Here is a 24307-nt window from a genome sequence, read left to right on the forward strand (position 1 = left end):
TTGAAAAGCCCTGCATAAAACATAAAACAGGGGTACAACAACCACATTACCCATTTGCAAGGTATGATCAAGATAAAACAGACCTAGACAGAGAACATACAGTCAAAAGGCTGTTTGGTCAAGTGTTCTAACATAATTTGGAGCAGCAGTCAGTGGGAGCTACTGCAAGAGCAAGCAATAATTTCAGTGAGAGTTGCTCTAGAATCAACATTTGTAGGTACGTGCAGAGGCAAAGCAGCTCTTTTTGTTCAAATGCCTGGTCCGCTGAATACAGTGACTGTGGATGCTCAGAATCTCATTCAACATTCTAATCTGGAAAACTTTTCCTAAAACATGATGCTGCAGCCAAGCATTACGAACTGGACAAGTTCATACGACAAACCAGGCAATTATAAATTTCTGTGACGTGAAATGGCTGTCTGCCAACAATGAATTATTTCTTAGGCAAGTGTGAACAATCAAAAGGAAAGCACAAGATTCTCTTGCCAGTGTGCACCTTGTTTGGGTCAGAGGTAAAGTACCAGTCAGATTGTAAAGTACCATTGCAATCTCTTCTAACCAGGGCAAGTATTTTACATAGTTGTCTTGATTTTCTAGGACTTCACCTACAGAGTGAAGTAGCTTTGCAACAATTACTCGCCCACAATATACTGTATGTTTGTTAATTACCTGCTTTCATAGGCATATCTATTAGGGTTGTGCACAGGTCCTTCCTGCAAGGTTCACCTTGTATCAATTTATTTTTTAAAATTATGATCTGAGCCACTCCATACTCTCTTTGCTTCAGTCTGTGTTTGGTGTTCCAAGCTGCTCTGTACAAAACAGAACTCTGTGCTCCTCATTCATTATTTTTCTTATTTAACAAAATAAAATTTAACATAATTATAAGGGGGAACCCCCCTTTTTTAAAAGTTTTCCTCTTTAGGCCAAAGTGAACGAGCCCCTCCAGAGTGGATTAAGTCTGCCAAATTGCAGACAAATAGGTCCAGTGGCCTTTTGTGGGGGAAAGTAAAATGAATGCATGTTCTTCCATAATTCACATTAGTTTCCTTTTCTTGAGAGGGAGAACAGGGGTTTGTGTCTTTCTTAGCTAATGTAAAATAGCTAAGAGGTGACTGAGTGGTGTGTATGCTTGCTTGCACATTTTAAAAACCTTTGCAGCTTGCTTCTCAGCAGCCTTACTGGCCTCCAATAGGCCTATGGCATGAGACTGTACAGAATGATACCTGTGAAACTGTGAACAGCTCTAGTTTGTGAGTGTGTGCATGTGATAAAGTTGAGCAATGCAGGATTTAAAAGAACACGTCTTAAATTAAATGTCTAACTTTTTATTTAAAAAAAAAATTCTCAGCTGCATTCATTCATTCAGTCAGTCATTTAAAACACACAATTTGAAGCTCTTTAGTCAACATTTTGGACAGCCTCACGTCTTGAAAATCCAGTGAACATGTGTGGGGAACCTTTGGTACTCCAGATGTTGGTGAACTACAACTTCCATTAGCCCCAGCGAGCATGGCCAATAGCCAAGGATGATGGAAAGATCAAACATAGAGCTATGTGGGACTGAAGAGTTCAGAAATACTAAAGGAACAGAAGGCTTTGTGGGGCCTCGGCTGACTTGAGGAGATATTGACAACAGGTTTTGAATCAGTATGAGGGGGGGAGACATCCAAATCACCCCCATTTCTCTAGTTATTCAGCCTTCCTCCCAGACAGCCAATGCACAGCACCAATATCCATGACAGTCATTTATAGTTTAATAACAAAACAAAGCCAAGGACCTTTTGTACAGCTTTCCTACCTGGTCATCTGGAGGCAATTCTTGCTTGGCGAAAGGGCAAACAGGAAACTGATTACCATATTTTTTTTGTGTATAAGACGCCCCCATGTATAAGATGCCCCCTTTTTGGGGGGACTCCAAGTTAAGAAAACACCCTCTCAGCACTACCCATGTATAAGATGAGCCCCAATTTCAAACCTAATTTTTTGGTGAAAAAACCCTAGTCTTGTACACGGAAAAATATGGTATATATGAGCCCATCTGAAAGGTTGCTGGGGACCCCTCTCTTCATGCTTTGTCTCTTTAGTTTACTTGATCTGGGTTTGAAGAGGAGTAAATGTGGCAGCAACTCATCTGACTTGCTTTTTATCAATATTGGGTTTTTTACACTCAGTGGGTTGTTGTTGTTGCGGCTGCTGTCTGTCTTGATAAGGTTTACTGTTTCATATTCCAAGAACCACTTGTCTAGTAAATTTATTTGCAGTTTAGGGTAGGAAAGCAACACATTGCATTAACAATATGAGCGTAGGCATTTCCTGGAAGCACCAAATATGTCAGCGGGATGATGGCTTAGCATTTATGAATTCCAAAAATCACCCTTCTAAGGAACAAAATAAATCCTTTATAAACTGATCATTGGGTGTTTTACTTCTGGCTACCGCAAAAGAAGAATACGCTCAGTCATCACTATACTGTGACAGCAAAGGCACCCACGAATACATAGATTTTGCACTGGCTTACAATAAACCTCCCTCCACTGTTGGTACCGTATACAGCTGCTTTCTTCACATCTGACCAGGCTGTTCTGCGAAGGGTGAGAGGGAAGAAAGCAGCACAGTTGCCATGTCCAGAGAATCATTCATGTGCATGATTTGTTGTTGTTGTTGTTTAGTTGTTTAGTCGTGTCTGACTCTTCGTGACCCCATGGACCAGAGCACGCCAGGCACTCCTGTCTTCCACTGCCTCCCACAGTTTGGTCAAACTCATGCTGGTAGCTTCGAAGACACTATCCAACCATCTCGTCCTCTGCCGTCCCCTTCTCCTTATGCCCTCCATCTTTCCCAACATCAGGGTCGTTTCCAGGGAGTCTTCTCTTCTCATGAGGTGGCCAAAGTATTGGAGCCTCAGCTTCAGGATCTGTCCTTCCAGTGAGCACTCAGGGCTGATTTCCTTAAGAATGGATAGGTTTGATCTTCTTGCAGTCCATGGGACTCTCAAGAGTCTCCTCCAGCACCATAATTCAAAAGCATCAATTCTTCAGCAATCATCCTTCTTTATGGTCCAGATCTCACTTCCATACATCAGTACTGGGAAAACCATAGCTTTAACTATATGGACCTTTGTTGGCAAGGTGATGTCTCTGCTTTTTAAGATGCTGTCTAGGTTTGCCATTGCTTTTCTCCCAAGAAGCAGGCGTCTTTTAATTGGGATGTACACGTGCATGACAATCCCCAACAATCTTTGTGTCTGAAAGTAAGAGCTTCAATAAAGTGGAACCCATGTGCACAGAGACCAAAACAAGGGGAAAAGAGGGAGAGATTGATAAAACTGGTTGCAGAGGGATGGGTCCAGAAGCATTTTATGCTGATTTTTAGTGCCTCCCTGTATTCCCCAGTAATTTGAGTGCTGTATGAAGTTATATTCATAGCTCTGGTTATTTACGTGTTTCGGATGTATCCAGAGTTATTTGGCTAAAGGAGCTGTCATGGCTCAGGCCGTGGAACAGGATTAAGGGTGTCATAACTTCCCAAAGAGTAGGAGCTGCTAGGAAATCAGGAGGAAGCCAGCTCAAATTGTTATTCATGGCGGGAAAGGCTAATCTGCAACCATAGACTTTGATCTTCCTTTCAGTAACACCTGAGAATCTTGTCCCTGATTATTTGTCATGGAACATCAACCATTCCTGCCTCGGAAAATAGTTGTCCTCAGCAGCCCAGCCCAGCCTGAAGCAACGCAGCACACATTTGGTTGGTATATTGCTCTTGATACTTAAAAAGAGAGAATGTAATTTGTAAATTTATACAACCTGAACACCAACTAATAATCACATCATTATACCAATCCTGTTATGTAAGCTGGAATTATTATACCTATATTGCATGTGAGGGTTAAGCTATTCTGCTCTGCCTAAGTGCTGTCCCATGTCCTGAAAATCCTGCTGTTTATTGCATATCGCTGATTTTATCACACTCACCCTGCTCCAAATATGACAAGAGACTGCGGCCTTTGGACCGATGCTTCATTAAAAAACTACCATGTGCATAGAAAGGGTTCCTTGACTTGGTATTGTTCCACGTCCATGGAAGTTGTTTTATGGAGAATTATTTCATTGTGCAAGTGGTACAGCCCAGGCACAGTTTTATCACCTTTGCAAGAACCCAGTGTCCAGTTTCAAGTATGAAGTGTGCTCAAAAGTGCGCACAGTTCCCCGCAGCATAGAACAGGAACACAGGAAGCTAGCTTATACTGAGACAAATCTATATAGCTCAGTATTATGAACATTCACTGCCAGTTCTCCAGGATTTTAGAAATGCCAGGGACCAGCCAATGCAAATGCTCTCCCATTTAGCTATGGCCCTATCCTCACCCTACTTTCCCATTGCTTTCTGTAAAAGATCCACATGCGGATTTGAGTGCCCATGGACTTTGAAATGGACTTAATCCAAAACAATCTAACAGCTAAAAACTTAAGATGTTACTTGGCAGCCATTTCCATTCATTTCTAAGGACCAATTTTCACATCAGAACCCCAGTTGAAAGAAGTGTGAACAGATTATTTGCAAATGCAACTGACTCGCAAAAAAGTAGCATCTTAACCTGAATTTCAGGATGCTATTTAAATGCTGTCCATGTCTGAAAAATAGCTTGCAAAACCAATTCAAAGCTGGGCCTGGTATGTAGCAACAGGAAAATAAAGTGCAACTGTATGCACCCAATCTCTTCGGCATAGCTGAAGGGGACTCACTATATCATAGCCAATGTGTTTAAGACAAACATAAGGCAATAGCAGCAAGTGCATTTTTTTTCATTGAAGAAGAAACAAGTTGGTGCTAAGAGGACGTATTATTTTACATCTACCAAAATAATTCGTTTTGTTTGCTAAAATTAAGGCTGTAACATGGTGCAAAGCTATCCTAATCCGCTGTGCTACTTTTGCAACAGATTTCTCAGGGTTTTAATGGCGACAAACAGGAAACTCGGTAAGGCATGTTTTAATTAAAAACTTTATTATTTTCATTTTCATTACAATTCACAGTTTATGCATGGCAAGAGAACCTTTCTTACCATGTCAACATTCAGAACACTGTGCTGGGAGAAATGGTGGGGAGGGGCCTTTCCTTTGATGAGCCTGGCCTGGTCATAGTTAATGGAACTTTGCTGATTTGAGATGTACACTCTCAGTAACTCTTCATTGATTGCTATTTACATTGATAACTTAGATTTGTCAGAAAAGAAGATGAAGCATCCGTACATTTAACATTCATAGTTCATAATGCTATTCAATAATCAGACAGAATGGATTTGTTACTTGAATTGTGTCCAATTGAAGTCCCATTTTGCTTTAGATAATCAGAGCCAAGGATGCAGGCCTCAAACAGCTCTACAGATGCAAGCCTCTGATTTCAATGAAGTTTGCATCATAGTTATGCTTTGAGGATCAGGCTGCCTATTAATCTCTTAAGGGGTATTATATTTGTTTTATATACAGCCAGGATGAAATAGAAGAAAACGGTGAAGAAAAATAAAAGACAATCCATTCCGTTATTTTAAAATCCTGCATTCCTTCTGAATCTTGCACACACTTAGAAACAAAAGACACAAGAGGCTATAAAATTAATGTTTTTCTTCTTTAAAACAATTAAAGAAATCCCAAGGATTGGTTTCAGATCTGTGTATCAGCCTATTCTACCCAAATATTCAATTATATTCAGATTGTGCTATTGGTCAACTGTTTTTCACGCCTGCATTTGTGTTCAGATACCGTCTATATTCTCGATGTAGAAAGTCACAGTGATGCCAGTTTCAGCTGCATTCCCACTTTTAATCCCAGCTCCAGAATGGGCAAAAGCGTACGATGTAACATTCAGGAAAGCAATCAGCAGGCGGGATCCCTGTGCTAAAATAGCATATGGCATGACGTGGCTAAAACAATGAAAATTTCAAATCCTTATCTGCCAGCAGCATGGTGTTTAATAGAAATGCTGATAATTCAGGATTGTTTCATGTTGTTTCTGTGTAAAATGAGTCTTTTGATTGCACCAAGATAATCTTACCTATCAAATCGGTTAATAATACAAAACTGAAGATTTTTGGTATATGATGCATGGGACTGAACTGCCAACGACGGCTTAAGTAACGAGACCTGAAATGGATCCATGAATTCTACAGGTCTGTTGAGTGTACATACTCTGCACCTGAGTAATAAAAAAAGAAAAGAAACCTACTTGCAGGGAGACACCTTTTGCAACCCTGGTAATTGCAGTGCCTTTAAAGCTAGACTTAGAAGCGGTGGTGCTTTGATGTTTTTGGATTTGGCATCAGTTTCTTAATGCTGGTATCCTCAGCTTTAGACACCCTTAAAACATGATTGTTATGGTCTAGATGAAATATCAAAATGAGATAATGTTACTCATGCAAGAACCAACCAACAAACGAACAAACAAAAAACCATTATGAGAGTTATAGAGGTTCTGTTTCTTTGAAAGATAAGGCACTGACAAAAATTTCTTAGGTAAAAGGCTGCATAAGATTTTCTTGCCATTTACATATAGATTGTAGTCCGTACATGGTCCGTTCCTAGGCTTGGTAAGGTAGACCCTGAAAAGTTTAAGGACTGATCCCTCAAAGCTACATTGTTAACCTAAACCAGCAGTATTCATTCTTAACGCCTTATGGCACATTAGGAGAGATGAAGAAACAGTCTGGGCACAAAAAAGGCATCAAACATTGCTTGTTCCAGCATTTGTCAATGACAGAAGTGCCATTCATTTTGTGTCTTTCAAGAGATACGATGGTGACTCTGAATCCTTATTGTGGGTGGATTTCTGTTGGAATTCATGCACATGATAAAAATAATGCTATTAGCATCAGTTATGGACAAGGGGGAAAAATATCAGGAACTACAAGGTAAAGTCTAAACCGTAGGCTTCTTCTTATTAAAAGATCAGGATTCAAAGTCAGTGCTACTTAATGTTTTCAATGACAGCAATCTCTTCTGCTGCACAGTGAGGAGTCAAGCCATTCATATAAATGCTGTCCGTCTTTGTGATGGCAGGCAAGAGGTCTTTCTCGCTGGTGAGGTGGTTGACAGACAAGGTTCTCTTGCAAGGAGTCAGGTCTTGGCTGTGGTTCACTGCCATTTCTGCAGAGAGCTTCCTTTTGATGGAGGTAGCCCGCTGGAACTTGTCGTAAATCTCCACACTCAGGCGTCTACGTGTTTCTTTGAACTCTGCCGTGACATTGGCTGTCCATTCAGCTGCATGAGCTCTGAACTCTCCCACCTAAAGAACAGAGGGAAGAAGGGGGGAGTGGGGAGAGATAGAAAGAGAGAAAGATTGGGAAAGAGAGAGGGGAGAAAGATAATGTCACTTTGCACTATAAAAATCAATGTACCTATTAAATCTCCATAGGAACAAAAGTTGACCATAGGCTGACAAAGAGCAGCTGCCCATTGGCACACCTCCTCTGTGCCCACAAATACTCCCTTTGATTGATGCCCAGACTTCTCATTATTTTGTTTCAGTGGAAGAATTTAGCTGCCATCTTCCTAATATAATAAAAAGGACACCCAGCAACAGCTAAAAAACCTCCACAGCTAAAACATTTCACAGCTCTTTTTATAATTTTATCTAGGCCAGTGAGGTGAAATTGCCTTTAAAAATTAAGCCTCGACAGCTGAGAGGATCCCAGCTGCACAGGGAGCACTGAATTCCCAGCAATCCAGAGCGTGTGTTATGTGTTGTTACCAGGGGAGCTGTCGTGGTTATTTATGGACACCCTGGCAGTATGTGTAATGATCCCTGTGAGACTCGACACAGGCGTTTCTAAATTTAGATGGAAAGGGCTTTTAAAAGAAAAATTTCAGCTGTCGCTGTTCTGTTTTTAGTGCACGTTCAAACTGAGGATTAATGCAAGTGACAGTTTTAGTCAAGTCAGCAGAATGATTGCCAGTCTCTCCCTCCACTGCAGTAATAAGATTACTACGTGAAACTTGCAAGAGTGGTAGAATGAAGTGATCACTAACACTTTCAAATCATGCATATATGTATATCCCAGGGTGCAGGCATAATGATAAGTGTGGAAACTCATTTCTAAAAGTAATGTGAGCTAATATTTCTCTTTTGTACAATTTGAGGCTGCTATATGTGGGTGGGTGGGGATACACACACACACACACACACACACACACACACACACACACACACATGATCTTGGTGTTGCGGCTAGCCACTTGCACTGATTTTTTTGCATTTATTATTTGAAATATTATTATTTTATATATTTATTTATATTCTGCTTTTTTCCAAGTGTAATCGAAAGGAACATGCAATATATTTAAAGTAAAACAACAACAACATGACAGCAATCAATCACTACCAGTAAATCAAAGCCATCAGTGATTAAAACTGGCTGAAACCGCCAAAGGTTTAACAGCCAAAGGATCAGCAATCAACTCTTAGATCTAAGGTATAAGGTAGCTTCCTAGGTTTCTTTCTAAGGGCTTTATATACGGATGGCAACATCAGGCCTGGTAACAAATTAGCAGCCAATGCAGGCAAATGGAGCAGAGGTGTAATATGCTGACAGGGTCTCATGCCTGTCAGCAATTGTGCTGCAGCATAATGCACTAGTTGCAGTTCCTAGACCAAGCACAAGAGACACCTCAATCAGTAATCCATATAGGGTGCATTGCAGTAAAAGTTGCCAGTACCAGATGATTGCATTCTTTTATTTCTTAACACCATACATATCAATCACTCTCTTTTTCTGTTTTTGCAATAAACTTGTTAATTTTTTTCTTCTAATACTTGTCTCTTATCTGCTTGCTAATTCCCTGATAACTAGTGCTATTATAAGTTTCCTTGGTTCTGTGGCATGCTGCAACTCTGAGCTCAAGACCTGAAATACATGTGTGGTTTGGGTACATGAATACTTGTGCACGCACATGCACGTGTAGACAAAGACACACAGTAACACTCTTGATGAAGCCACTTGTGTACCCAATGTGTGTTGGTTCATAATAAGATATTGATTTTTATGGTCACTCCATTAAAGTTGGGAGCAGATAACGCATGGGCATTTTTACTTAAAACCCATTTGATTTATTTTCATGATTCATTAAGTTGAGAAAGGAGGTGTCAGACTGCTGCTTTAATCACTTCAAAGTGAATCTCTTTATAGTAATTACTGCACTTAAAATAAATTAGCCTAATTGTTGAATTTTCAGTCATTGGCTGAAACGGAGATTAGCAAGAACGTATGTTTCGCAAAAGTATAAAAAAATAAAGCAATGTGAATTATGAAGCATTCACTATTCAAAGTTGCATTGTCTGACCTTAAATAGAAAGAATCAGGGTTACAGATTTTGATGAACTACAATAAATTTATTGTGGAGATACCTTGCCAAAGGTGTTTTGCAGTAGTGGCCAGCGAGGTGGTGTGAATGGGGCTGCGCTGAAGACTCAGCTTCTCAGTGCTGCACAATGCTACCAGTTAACAAGAAGAAAAGAAGGAAGGACAAGGCAGTGGGGGAGCTCTGCATGATGTGGGCACAGCAGGTGGAAGCACTGGATTGGCTCCATGGTTGCAGCCACACCACACCAGGCTCCCCACTGCCTTGCCCTTCCCCCTCTTGGTAAGTAGCAGCAATGTGCACCATTGGGAAGTCAGGAAGTCAATGTAGCTGCACCCACACAGCCTCACCAGCTGGTATTGGCTCTACCATAGAGTAGAGTGGCCACTCACACATTGCCAAGGGACCCTCTGGAATGGTGTGTGATGGGACATAGAAGGGTTGCAGCAGGCTGAGGAAAGTCAGCAGGGCTGCCTTGTGCAAGTAAAGAGCCTTTCCGGTCCTGCAAAACATCTCTGGATCCATGCCAGTGTGTTTTTAAATCCTATTTTCTATTCTGTATAGCATCCAGGATCATATGAAAAATTAATCAGCAGTCATACTGTTTCTTTTTCAGGTCTCCCCTTGATGGCAAATTGAGAACATGTACCTTCCATTTACAAAATTCCTTCTGTGATGGTTCCTGATTTAAAAGGGGCCAGGCATTTTCACAACTGAAGTTGCTAATAAAAGCAAACAGAAGTCAAAAGCCACACTCTAGAGAAGATTAAAAACACATTAAGTCCCTTTGAAATTAATGAGGCCAGTATCTGCACTTAATGCAGCTTGAATTTAGTGACATGGAGTCATACTTGCCAATTTCTGAACTGTTCCTTCAGGGTTCCCCCAGTACCACCACTTATGCTGTTATAATGGAATGTGAAAATGTCACTGACAATCTGGACTGCTATATTTCAAGACAATGTGCAAAGCCTCCTGGATTTAGAATGAGATGTTATTAGACTTGCTTTGTTTTGGATACCACCTTTCTTCTCTGTCACCATCCCATACCTGAGTTCAGGCCAGATCTTGAACTGAACATCCTGAACTGACCCCTTATTTTGTTGTTGCTAAAGAACCAGTTGGCTATGCAGCAGGAACTATTCATAAACTCTGCAGACTGCTTGGTCACACATCCAGGAGATGACAGAAAGTTACATATCCCCAAATTACTGTACAATTGGAGGAGGGGGAATGTTGAACAATCTATGTTCACACCATTTGTATGGGTGGCTTTGCACTCCATGGGTCTCTGAAAAACTCCAAAAGCGCTGGCACTCCTCATCACATTGCAGTAATATGCAAAGCAAAGTGTATGGGCTCCTCCCTTGCAAACTGTTTGTCCATGTCTTCTTTCAACATGGAAATTCTGTAGGGTGTGGTACCAAAAGCACAATTTCCCTAGGTGATCTAAGGTCTATAAAGGGGAAGGTGGTCTCTCAGGTAACTTGGTCCAGATCTTGAGCAATCTAATTCTCAGAGTTCTTATTCATAAGGTGCCTCTGAGGCCTGTTTCTTGATTACCTTCTGTAAGTTTTAATAGTAATTTTTGTAATAAAATGGAGTTCAGGTGTTTTTGGTGGCGCCTTTGGGCAGAAGTAACTCACAGAATAAAAAGGTGATAGGGATTTAGTGCAGCACATTCTTAAGGCACTCCCATTTCCTTTTGATTCTTGGGTTACTTGTATATATGGTGGCGTCATGCTTCTCTATTGCATCTGATTGGAGAAAGTTGGCATCACAGTTGCTGGAAGTAACAATGAGCAAGACTATTGCTCTGGACTCTAATTCTTCTGTGCCCTCAAATGCACTCAAAGAAAATGTTACCTTTTCAAAATACAAGTGGCTTTCCCATGTATTGCTAAAGCCATAAGCTCAAAAGGTTACTGATAGAGGGCTGCGCAATTTTCAGACTGCCAGAGCTCATAAGCAACAAGCTCTTGTAATTAAATTCCTCCTCCTCTTTATAACAATGTTTTGGTGAGAGTTCAGCTTCCTTTCCCCCCCTGAGGTATGACATTTTCTCATGGTACACTCAATTTTACCTTAATTTGTAGCGTAGAAGTCAGTCTGTAGCTGATGCTAAGTGATTAAAATGCCAGTTGTTTGGGATTTTGTACTGAAAACCCAAACATTTGTACATGCGTATCATACAACAGTAAGGGCAATCTAACTTCTTTCATTGAACCTCTTTTGGTTTATTAATGATACAGAATTCAGTACAAAAATTATTTATGTCCACACATACAAACACACTGGCATACTTTATTTTCTTTACAGACATATTGCTACTCTCTAAAAACTGGGATGAATGATTGGAGTTCAAATATATATTTAAATAAACATATGTGAGAAGAACTTTCTGAAAGCATATTAGCCATTCCATACAATAGTGGCTGCCTAGAGAGTTTATAATGTACAAGTGGCTTCAAATGTAAATAATAGGGGCAAATGTAAGTACAAAGCATGCTTCAAGTGATTTTTGTTGTTTAGTCATTTAGTCGTGTCCGACTCTTCGTGACCCCATGGACCAGAGCATGCCAGGCACTTCTGTCTTCCACTGCCTCCCACAGTTTGGTCAAACTCATGCTGGTAGCTTCAAGAACACTATCCAACCATCTCGTCCTCTGTCGTCCCCTTCTCCTTGTGTGCCCTCCATCTTTCCCAACATCAGGGTGTTTTCCAAGGAGTCTTCTCTTCTCATGAGGTGGCCAAAGTATTGGATCCTCAGCTTCACAATCTGTCCTTCCACTCAGGGCTGATTTCCTTCAGAATGGATAGGTTTGTTCTTCTTGCAGTCCATGGGACTCTCAAGAGTCTCCTCCAGCACCATAATTCAAAAGCATCAATTTTTTGACGATCATCCTTCTTTATGGTCCAGCTTTCACTTCCATACATCACTACTGGGAAAACCATAGCTTTTACTATACAGACCTTTGTTGGCAAGGTGATGTCTCTACTTTTTAAGATGCTGTCTAGGTTTGTCATTGCTTTTCAAGTGATTAACCTTCTAAAATCTAAGAGCAGAATGTTCTTTATTGTCCGTATGGAATTGTCTCCCCTGTGTCCTGTCCAGTCTGTAAGGGAGGTGGGAGACCACTTTCAGGCAGAGAGCCAGATCCAAAAGTAGCTAAATCTTCCAATCCAACTTCCATAGCAGATCTGATGTCTGTTACAAGCAGTACGGCTTGTATTGGCGCTGAATGCTGAATGCAAGCCACATCTGAAAAGGAATAATCAGGAGGTGCCTGACTGTTCCTTTGCAGTTGTCTGTCCTGGGCTTGATGTCCTATGTCATTACTTGAGTGGCCGGTGGGCATGGCCTAGTCACACAGCCTTGTGTGCCTAACAAAACTATCCTAAATGAACAACTGAATGAAGTAACTCATAGGCTGAAGACATCCTTGTTACAAAATGCATATGATTTTCAATGTGAAGTTTGAGATGCTTTCAGTGTACTGAACTCCCTCTTTTATAATTTCTAACAATTATGACTAATGCATTGTCTGAAGCTCTGAAATCATTTTTGCTGATGTAGTTGTCAGTTATTTAAAAATAAAACTTCCCATTAACCTCCTGAGGATACAGCAGTCTAACTAGAAAGAATAATTTAAGTGTCACATTATCCATGCAGAAGACTAGAGTACAGAATGTTTTGTCTTTCCTTTCAAAAATCTTTTTTTCAACATCTCAGGAGCTGCTAAGTTTGCCTCTGTTTCTGAAAACAGATGGGCTCAGATGGAATCACTAGAAAGCAGGGTGATTGCTGGGGTACTTGTGCCAATTTATTGTTTGGCTAGGAAAGCTGTTCCACTTTTAGTTCACTTGTCTTTGAAGACTGCCAGCGAGATGAATTTCTGAAAAAACTGAAAATAGCAGGACACTCCAAGGTCTTTTTAAAAGTTTCCAGCTCTTTTGGTTGCAGACAAAAGCATAAAATTATGACTTCAATAGGGCCTAATCGTTCAGAAAGCAAATAAAGGAACCTGTGTTTCTTTTAAAATCCATCTGGGTGATTATGAGGGATGGGAATAAATTTTGAACACACAAGCTAACCATCTATTGCTTTACTGATGGTCAAGTAGGTCCCTGAACACTAATGTTCCATCAAGAACCCTCTTGTTCCTCTGATGAGGTTACCATGAACAAAAGGCTGTGGGTTTTGTTCAATACACGAATAAGCCATCCAGTTTCCTGGCTGATTCAGACTCCATAATTCCAAAACTTCCACACATTTCCACTTTCTTTCTGTTGCTATTTGGAGAATAATCCTTCAAGTTTGAAAGGAAAGGAGAAGAAGCAGGCCACTCCAATAATTACCCTACACTCACAGCCAAAACTTGCAGCAGAATGATGACCCACATGCTTACTTCAACATCTCTTCCCTAAATCATGGTGATTGGAGTGCACTGTGATTAAAAGTGGCACCAGTCCATCAAAATGAAAGGTATGCAAACCTCTCCATCCCCTTCGCTCTTGAGCTCTGGGTGTTTCCCCAGTCAGCTTGGTTTCGATTCACAAAAAAATTCAAGGTAGTGGGAAATGACTGCATTTAAGCTTATGAAAAAAGGAGGCAACTGAGAAGATTAGGTAGTCTCTGCTCCATCTCAATATGCCTTGACAATGGCACAATCTGACTTCATAACCTGAAAAGCCACTCCAAATCAACCCTAGTTGCCTGGTTATTTGGGGTACACAAACAGCCTCTCCTGCTAATCACAGTCCTCAGGCACTGGGCAGAGACAGAGGTCACCTGGAAGGAGCAATCAGCAGTGACTTGAAAGCAGATGCCTGGACCATAGTTGAAGTATGACAAGGGAATGAAGCAGTAAGGCAGGAAGTTGGCCAGATACATGAACTTCAGTACTATGGACAGCTCCTTATTGGGGGAAAACCACCCCCCTGTTCTGCAAATCTCTGGAGAAGAACATAGATAGGTCTGGGTATGTCAAAATACCTTTACCCTTAAAGGTAAAGGTAAAGGGACCCCCGACCATTAGGTCCAGCCGCGGACAACTCTGGGGTTGCGGCGCTCATCTCGCTTTACTGGCCGAGGGAGCCGACATACAGCTTCCGGGTCATGTGGCCAGTATGACTAAGCCTCTTCTGGTGAACCAGAGCAGCACACAGAAACGCCATTCACCTTCCCGGCAGAGCGCTACCTATTTATCTACTTGCACTTCGTGCTTTTGAACTGCTAGGTTGGCAGGAGCAGGGACTGAGCAACAGGAGCTCACCCCGTCACGGGGATTCAAACTGCCAACCTTCTGATCGGCAAGCCCTAGGCTCTGTGGTTTAACCCACAGCTGGCCTTTAATCCAGTACACCTCTGGAGTTCTGTCATCTCCTGGAGAGTCTATTGTTGTCTCAGTCAAGAGAGAATAAATGAATATGGAGTCTTGGGCAACTGAAAGGTTGTCTCTTCAGATAACTCAGATGATCTGGTCTACTAGTGCCTGACTCACGATGCTTGGGGGGCTCTTCTTCTGCACTGGAGTCCATAATCTGCTGTCCCTAAAAGAGGCTATTTCCTATCTGTGGGGGCCATGTTACCAGGAGCTCCTGGAGCTCCAACGTAGCAGGTAGTTGTACCCACCCTGTGGATTCTCCTCGGGCCAGATGCCATAGAGATAAACAATTATGTCATTTTTGAGAGGCATGTGAAGGCAGCCCTGTTTCAGGAAGCTGTTAATGTTTGATATTGTGTCGTGTTCTTTTCCACTCTGTTGGAAGCTGCCCAAAGTGGCTGGGGCAACCCAGTCAGAGGGATGGGGTACCAGAAATAAATTAGTAAATGGCATGTGCAACGGCTGCAATATGCAGTTCATTTGTTCACCATGCAGGTGAACTGCATTTTGCAACCTCAGCATAGGTAAAAAAGGTAAAGGGACCCCTGACCATTAGGTCCAGTCGTGACCGACTCTGGGGTTGCGGTGCTCATCTCACTTTATTGGCCAAGGGAGCCAGCGTACAGCTTCCAGGTCATGTGGCCAGCATGACTAAGCCGCTTCTGGGGAACCAGAGCAGCACACGGAAATGCCGTTTACCTTCCCGCCGGAGCGGTACCTATTTATCTACTTGCACTTTGTGCTTTTAAACTGCTAGGTGGGCAGGAGCAGGGACTGAGCAATGGGAGCTCATCCCATCGCGGGGATTCGAACCGCCAACCTTCTGATCGGGAAGTCCTAGGCTCTGTGGTTTAACCCACAGCACACAAACTATAACAACATCAACAACCCTGGACTGGCCCCCACTCACCCAGAATAGCTCTTTGATAAATCTGGAGGGGAAGGAGAATAAACTGTTTTTCCAGTGAAGACCTGCTTGAGCATCAATGTCTTACTCAGTTTGCTTTTGTGTGTTCCTGTCAACACGGGAACTAGGTAACTAAGGATTATCTGCTCCCATATGAATCTGTCCAATAACCAATATCTTCTTTTGATACCTTTTGTCTTGAGTCCAAACTTCAGAAGTCAGACATGTGGCAACTGGAGAGAGTTTTCTGTACCCTAGAAGCAAAATACCTTTCCAAGTGACATTTGTAACTGGCACCCATTCTGAATTGTTTTAGGTGACAGGTTAAAATTATTTGATGTAATGAATTTCAGTGCTGCTTTTGAGATATTCATTGTTGTTACATTGATCTGTGCTGTGTTCTGTTGGTTTAGTGAGATTGTAACTGGTAATTGTATTGTATTGCATTTTATTGTATTTAATAATTGTATTGTATTGTATAATTGTACAATACAATACAATACAATTATACAATACTGTATAATTGTATTGTATTTTAATGAAGTTGGGTGATATCAAATGTTATTCATACATGGTTGGCTATCACCCGGGGGCATTAAAGAAGTTACAATTTTTTAAAAATGTAAAGGCTATGTATAAATTCATTGAATAAAAAATGCAATAGCCTACAGCATATCACATGCAGAATTACTGAAAATTCACCACTACTACCCCTTCTTAACACAAAACATTTTTTGGCATTTTAGATGTGCTCACTCTCATGTGCAATTCACCTCTCATTGAAATCAATGACAAAGTTCTCAGGGCTAAACTACTAATGATATCAAAATGGATAAACTGAAGTGTGGGAGTGGTGCTATAAGAATTTTAAAGCATACAGCATTGCATTTCTCTAACAGTAAAATGTAAAATGTTTGAAAACATTGTTCTCATTATTCTTAGAAAAGCTATTTTTAAAAAAGACATTTGGGTTATTTCCCTTCAGACTTGTTTGTGAGATTAATATAGTATTGGTGGCTGATCTCACATATGAAAGAGACATCAAAGAGCAGAAGTTAATATATGTCTAAATGTTCAATATCCTTCATCAAAGAGCATAAGGTTTAATGTTCCAGCTACACAATACACACTATTACTAAATACCAAAAGACAGAGTACGTCTTACATTTGGCAAGTTTCTATTTCTTTCTATATATAAGAACCTTTGAATAGAAATTCATATTCAGGAATTAATATACTGTATATAATATATAAACACACACACACACACACACATATATATTCAACCCCTCTGCCTGCACCAGAACCCAGAGTTGCAAAAAAGCCAAACCCTGCTTCGTGACCCCCCTGGCTGGATTGTGTCCGTGAACTCTGATAACACTTAGCTAGAGAATAAGGAGTGTCTGCAGAAAGTAGCCTACTGTATAAGGGCCAATTTTGCATGTGTTGCTCTGCCTACTTTATGGTCCCAACACCTAAAAAAGATTGTCCACAAGGGAACGTGGCCCTCAGACCAAGTTTCCCTACTTCTGACTTAAGATAATGTCATCCTTGTCAATGATAATAATGAATGAAGTCCAATCTCCATGCTACTTGCTTTACAGTGTTACAAAATAGAGGACTACATGATTTGAAAACTGCATATTAAGGAAATGAGGCACTCCACTGCCTCTGAAATTGAGCTTCATCAGAAATCTCATTCCAGCTAATTAGGCTTCTTGATCTTAGCATATTTTTGATAGGCAATTGAGTGATCAATGTGTGTTGTACAGCCCTTGATTGCCCAGGAAAATGAACTACAAGGGACAACGCCTATTGAAACAAACCAATGGGCCACAATATCAAAAGAGCAAATTGGCGCTTGAGTAATTGAATAGTATAATAAAGGACATGAAACCCCTGAGAGGGAGTAATGCTAAAAATGAATGCTAGAGCCATGAGGCTGCCATAACATATGGACTACATTCGTCTTGTTTAGTAACAAACAGTCTTACAAGCAATAAATGCTTTATTATATATCCATTTGCCTCTTTCTTCTGCACGTGTGAACCTAAGGAAGATTATATTGTTTCTCAGACTTCTGATAAGCAAGGCACACTTTTTCTGTGTTGAGATGGAAAGCACAATTCACTGTTACACCTAGGGTGGTTTACTTTTACTAGGTGTAAATATTACCCATCCTCAGAGGAGCCTACACTATGACTGGAAGCAAACAAGCTAAAGCTAAAAATTTGTGACAGGCAGCTACCTCTGAGGACCGGATAATTGAGGTGCATTTCTCCTTTAGGAGTGATTGAACAGTCCAGTCACAGTGGATATGAAGACTTAATAGAATTATATGTGCCGTGTAGAGGTTGACTGAAAGGAGACCATGCCAGAGCAATGAATCATGAATATAAACAACAGGTGTCCTCTTGTGTTTCTACATGATTCCCGACTTCCCAGCCAAACCTTAGCCTTTTATCTCTCAGTGATTTCCATAGGCAAGAGTTCATTCTTCCACAGAAATTTAATGGTGCTTAAAATCCTGCAAACATTTGCTTGTCCCTTCATAGGGAAAAGAGTCCACTGCGTATGTCTGGCCACAGCTGCTTCAGGATTGCTATCTTTCTCTCTGTGTGCAATTTCTTGCTTTTATTCAAAGACATAGATGAGAGTGGCAAGATGCTTGATTTTCAGAAGGAAACAGAGCTGACCTAACTGTTAAAAGCTTTTCTCCACATACACAGAACGACACAGCCAATCCAGTCGTGTGCTTCCTTAGTAAAAATCGCACCACTTTGCTTGGCTGCTCCACCATCCCTTCTTGGTTAACTGACTTCTTGATAGCAGAATTTAACCCTTAAGTCACACATGGAATGATCTCAGCTGTTGCGCTTCCAACATGATTGTTCCCAGCAACTTCACTGCTACACACTGTTGCCAAGCTCCCTGTCTTGTTTTCTTCCTTCTCTACATTCATCCAAGTCACCTTTTGCTTCTAGCTACAAGAAACTAAAGAACACAGGGCTGCTCTCATGAAGACTATGATGATGTTTGCAAGTTATTTGGACTTGGGACCAGCAATATTTAATAGTATTGAAGGATAAAGAATCGACTCCCCTTTCACCAAAAGCGAAAGTAAATTCTTCAGTGACTGCCAAACACAATTGCAACAAAGAATCCTATATTGGCAGGGCACATAGGAAATATATATAAAAAGAGCTTGTTTTATGTGCTGTCTGGGAGCTTGCAAGGCAGAAAAGCTTCTGCCTACAAAAGAATACAAATGCTCCAACAAAATAAATCAAAATACTTTTATGTAATTTCCTTCTTTAAAAAAAAAATCCTCCAAGGTAGCATGTTAATGCAATGCATTAGAGCTCCCCGGCAAAATCATAGAATTTACTCTGTACTTACTGCCAACAATAGTTCCAAAACCATTGTGATGAATGGGTTCGTTTATTGCAAGTGCTAGTGTTCTGGATTAAAAGAATGCCAAATGGGTCTAGGCATTTCAAGAGGAAATAGATATATATGATTTACAGCAGAAAGTTTGCTGTGGTACTTTGACTTCATATAATCGGAATAAAAGGGGGAGGGAGTCCACATGAAAGCCATTATGTAACAGTATCTTGCTTTAGTCAAGGAAACATTAACTAAAGCACAATATGCTTTTCATTTCTGTAGAAACAGTGAATACACTTGTTTAGACTGCAAAAGTGAGAAAGATAATGATGTGAAAACACATTTGTTACAGTTGCTGAACAAACTAGGTTTGGCACAGTTTTGTGTTATAGTCCCTTCTCAAGTAGTAGTGCACTGAGTAGACAAAAGAAAAGTACTGTAATTGAAGCACTTAATGTACCTAAACACATTCTTTCCTTTTTAATGGTCAGAGCACACATTTAACTGACTAAGGATATTAATCAACACAGTGGCTGGTTTATATTTATCTCCATTCTGGACAGCACAGTTTTTAGGCTGTATGCCCTTTGGGGTAGAATTTCTTGTTTAAATGGTGTATGTAACCATGTACGCTGATGGCGCTGTATAAATAAATGTTTACAACAACAACAACAACAGTAAGAACTACTTATCACATGGATCACTACTATCACACTGTGAGTTTCTATGCCAGGAACAGGGAACCTCTGACAGAAAGCACTCAACATGGCACCCCATTCCAAGCAGCCTGCCCATGTTAAGTGTAACTTTTGGTCCAGCAACAATTAATGTCATGCTATGTCTTATACAACAATGACCATAGAAGGAAAAATAGCTGTACTACATGGGACCCTTAAAGGAAAGGGGCAATAATTTAAGAGTGCAAGAACCCAGTTGAATCAGATGAGAGAGAGAGGTGGTAGGATATATTTTTTCTATGCCAAAGTGTCACTTTTAGAAAAAAAGACAGCTTGTGAGTATTATGTTAGAGCTTTATTAAAAAAATGTATAATAATATTAGAAGTCATGCACTACCCAATGAAATTGGTTGGCAGCATATTTAAGCTGGATGAATACATAATTAATTTATAGAATTGAATACAGTTCTGGGGGACAGGTCTGTTGATGGGTATTAGCCTGCAGGCTAATGGAATAAATGGAAATTTGGCTCTGAATGCCAGTTGCTGGGAGGTAAACAATGAGAGAGGGTTTCCCAGAAGCATCTGCTTGGCCACTGTTGAAACACAATGTTAGAGTAGAGTAGGTATCCAACAGGGTTTTGGTCAAGTTCTTTCTTATATCCATCTACTTCTGAATCCTTTTCTAAACACTGGCCAAACAGATGCTTCCAGGAACTCCACAACAAGCCATTCATGAAAGCAACACCCCCTCCTTGTTGTTTGTTCCCAGCATATGTTATTCAGCAATGTTATTTAGTTAAATAGCATTTAAAGGGCAAAACATTTAACTTAATGCAAACACGTGCACACAATCTAGTTTATGTGACTCACTTGTCTCTCTTTTCTTTCTGCGTTAGTATAGCTTACTACTCATGAGGTGGGGCATGTGGACACCATGCGACCAGATGAAATCTTGATCAATTTCCATTCCAGGATACAAGTACCAAGATACTCTCAAAGCATGATGACACAGATTTGAGAGTAAAAACCTGATAGGGGGCATTGCCAGATTATCAGAGGCCAGGTTAAGGAATTAAGACAGAAAGAGCAATCTGGAACTGAAAGCAGGTAAGTGGTGCAAAAGGAGTAGGCTAGCCTAAAAGTGGATTGTATCTAAAGTAGGACTAAGTTCCATCAGCACAACGATTTACACTTGCACAACATAACTTTTCCACATCTCCTCCCTCTTTGCCCCCCAATCTGTTCTGGGGTCCCCCCCATCCTCTGGAGAAGATTTGGGGAGACAACATTCCATTGCACAAGTATAAATCCTTCTGTTAATGGATTAAGGGCACCAGATGTTGCCCAGTGTTTCTTCTTAATAATGAGAATGAAATAGTATCCAAATAGCTTTTAAGAATGTCTCATAGGGAATCTGGCACAGAGCCTTCTTGGTAGTGGTGCCCACCCTGTGGAATGCCCTCCCACCATATGTTAAGGAGATGAGTAATTATATAACATTTAGGAAACATCAGAAGGCAGACCTATATAGGGAAGCTTTTTAAGGTTTAATGTTTTATTATGTCTTTATATATGCTGGAAGTCGCCCAGAGTGGCTGGGGCAACCCAGTCAGATGGGTGCGGTACAAATAATAAATTATTATTCTGCTTCAATAGATGGTATTATGAGAGGAAGACAAACCTATCTCTGTCCACTTTCTCCATACATACATAATTGTATGCCCCCCTGGATTGCCTTTTAAAATAAAAAAGTCCCAAAAACTGTAACCATATAACTCTTTACAACAGGTGCCCTTTTAAGGAACTCCAATTAATTTTATAACAAAAGCACAGGAAGATTTGTCCTAGTATCTTGAGACAAAGTGACAGGAACACAAGAGTTTAACACCCCTGAGCCATATGTCAGATCAGGGCCCAGATTCACAGCCTTTCTCCCTAGCAGTTATACTATGCTTTTGTCTACTAGAAAAATATCTTCATATTACTGTGCCATTACGAGCTGGATGCAAGGTTTTCCTGGGAATAAATGGATGTGAAATACTGAAGTGCCCTCATACCAGACCTTCCTGATCAGGTAGCACTACTGAACATAGAAGGCATGTAGAGGATTGCTGACCCAATATGTCTTCTATAACAAATGATTGGTTACATTTTGTTTTGGGGAAATAATAATAATAATAATAATAATAATAATAATAATAATAATAATTTATGTATACCCTGCCCATAAATAATAATATTTTATGTATACCCACCCCTCTCTGGGTGGTTTCCAGCAGAATATTAAAATACAATGATTCATCCAGTATTAAAAACTTCCCTAAACAGGGCTGCCTTCAGATGTCTTCTAAAAGTCCGATAGTTGTTTATTTCTGATGGGAGGGCGTTCCACAGGGTGAGCACCACTACTGAGAAGCCCCTTTGCCTGGTTCCCTGTAACTTCGCTTCTCGCAGTGAGGGAACTGCCAGAAGGCCCTTGGCGCTGGACCTCAGTGTTGGGGGTGGAGACGCTCCTTCAGGTATACTGGGCTGAGGCCATTTAGGGCTTTAAAGGTCAGCACCAACACTTTGAATTGTGCCCGGAAAGTACAAATGAGCAGATATCCCGAGCAGAAAATATCCTGAATGTGTTTCTCTTTTTGTAAAACATGATTTGTTCATACAATCTATATACTAATAAAATATTTTCTTATCCAACGCCCAAGAAAACTCCAATGACATTTTAATTAAAATAATTTATAGCCACACTATCACCAACAGATGCACATTATCACGTCAAAAAAATAAATTAAAAAAATACACCTGCAGTGAAACCAATATATTTGCCTGCAAATGACTATCCATGCCTCAAAATGATAACAGATGAAGACACGTCAGAAGATGGATTAATGGTCCATAAATGTGGGCCAATGCTTACATTATAGGAAATACATACTTTCACAAATCGCTAATCTTAATATTTGGTATAACCTTTCAGAAATTTACATGCTGAGAACCTCAAAGGACCAATAATTCTGGGAATCTACCATGCTGCAATCACTACAACCTCTTTGCATTTCATTGATAAGTGGAAAATATAACTCGCAACTGAACCTTTGGGTCCTATCACATTCGCTCTGTATTTCTGTCTAACTGTTCTAGTATATGTGCTGCTGAAGTGAGCATGTCCTTCTAACTGTTCAGCTGAAATATTATCACTTGGTTAAAAGTAGAGAGAATTAAAAAGCAATACAGTGCACTGAACAGCTATGTCTTTACTTGCTGACAGCTATTGCTTGATTCAGTTATGCAGTAACAAAACACTCCAATTAAAGGAGCAGAAATTGGGGGAGTGTGTATAAAAATCTTTAAGAATTGTCCAAGTATTGTAAATTACATCCTACTGCTGAGTACTAATGTCGTCGTCAGCACTCCTGACCATGAACTTGGCTTTTGAATGCTGACGGATTGTAGCCAAAATGGGACCATTAAACAACCAGAGGCGGTTATCAGCACATCTGCAGGAACACTGAGATTTGCAGAAGTAAAAAAGAAATAATTTTTAAAAGCCTAAGGGGGCAACCCTCTCACAAGCAAGGACTGAGCAGGCTTAGTAGCCATGGAACGTAGAGTAACAATTGGAAAAGAAAAACTGGGGAAAGTGAAATAGCTCTCTGGGACCCTAAACAGGAGAACTTATTTTAGAGGAAAGGATTCTACATGTCCTGCTGGTCATGTATGAATAGAAAACTCAGGTGGGTGAGTGCTTATTAGTTTGGAAGCAGAAGAGAGCCACACATTTCTACATACCCAGAGGACTCGTTAAGTGCATAGAAATACACTGGTTTGTAAATGAAAAACAGAATGTAAATTAAACCCTCAGAATGTGCCAACAAGGTGCTGTCAGCTAACAGGACATGTAGAACGCTGAGGTTTCAGTTGGAGCATGGAAGAAGATCAGAGGTGAGGTGTGTATGAGAGAGAAAACAGGGTCTCACCTGCTCAAAACATCTATCAGCTTATAATAAACATCCTGGAGGGGGATAGTGTACCTGGGAATGTGTGCCATGAAGTTAAAAGTAAATCAGCTCCCTGCATTATACAGGGACATTTCAAGAGGAAGAAAAGTTCATTTTCTCCCTTTCTCAGTTCCCAGAATCCATCTCTACATGACTACATAGCTGTGAGATGCTCTGGTTCATGCTAGCACAGAGAAGGGTGATATTAGGGACGGGGAAAGTTTAAAATGTCACCTTTCTCTTCTACCCTCTTGAACCCTTAAGAGGTCTGAATACAACTACAGTGGTACCTCGCAAGACGAATGCCTTGCAAGACGAAAAACGTGCAAGACGAAAGAGTTTTCCGTTTTTTGAGTCGTTCCGCAAGACGAATTTCCCTATAGGCTTGCTTCGCAAGACGAAATGTCTTGCGAGTTCTTGCGAGTTTGTTTCCTTTTCCTTAAAGCCGCTAAGCCATTAATAGCCGCTAAGCCGCTAAGCCACTAAGCCGTTAATAGCCGCTAAGCCGCTAATAGCCGCTAAGCCGCTAATAGCCGTGCTTCGCAAGACGAAAAAACCGCAAGACGAAGAGACTCGCGGAACGGATTAATTTCGT

The 24307-nt window shown here is 40.6% G+C and overlaps 1 protein-coding gene and 1 long non-coding RNA gene across 6 annotated transcripts in view; both read right to left on the reverse strand.

Annotated features, from left to right (window-relative positions):
- The window catches only part of LOC310758848, a 321389-nt gene that overhangs the window by 58200 nt on the left and 238882 nt on the right, over positions 1 to 24307 (reverse strand). The gene's annotated exons all lie outside the window — the stretch shown is intronic.
- The window catches only part of KCNK2 (potassium two pore domain channel subfamily K member 2), a 128363-nt gene continuing 109042 nt past the window's right edge, over positions 4987 to 24307 (reverse strand). For all 5 annotated transcript variants that reach the window (XM_083605403.1, XM_083605404.1, XM_083605407.1 and 2 more), the window contains exon 7: positions 4987 to 7281. In XM_083605403.1, coding sequence (XP_083461529.1) covers positions 6964 to 7281 — 318 coding nt within the window. In that variant the 3' untranslated portion in view covers positions 4987 to 6963. The remainder of the gene's footprint in view (positions 7282 to 24307) is intronic.

This window comes from Podarcis filfolensis (assembly GCF_964270895.1).
Source record: "Podarcis filfolensis genome assembly, chromosome: 3".
NCBI lineage: Eukaryota > Metazoa > Chordata > Lepidosauria > Squamata > Lacertidae > Podarcis > Podarcis filfolensis.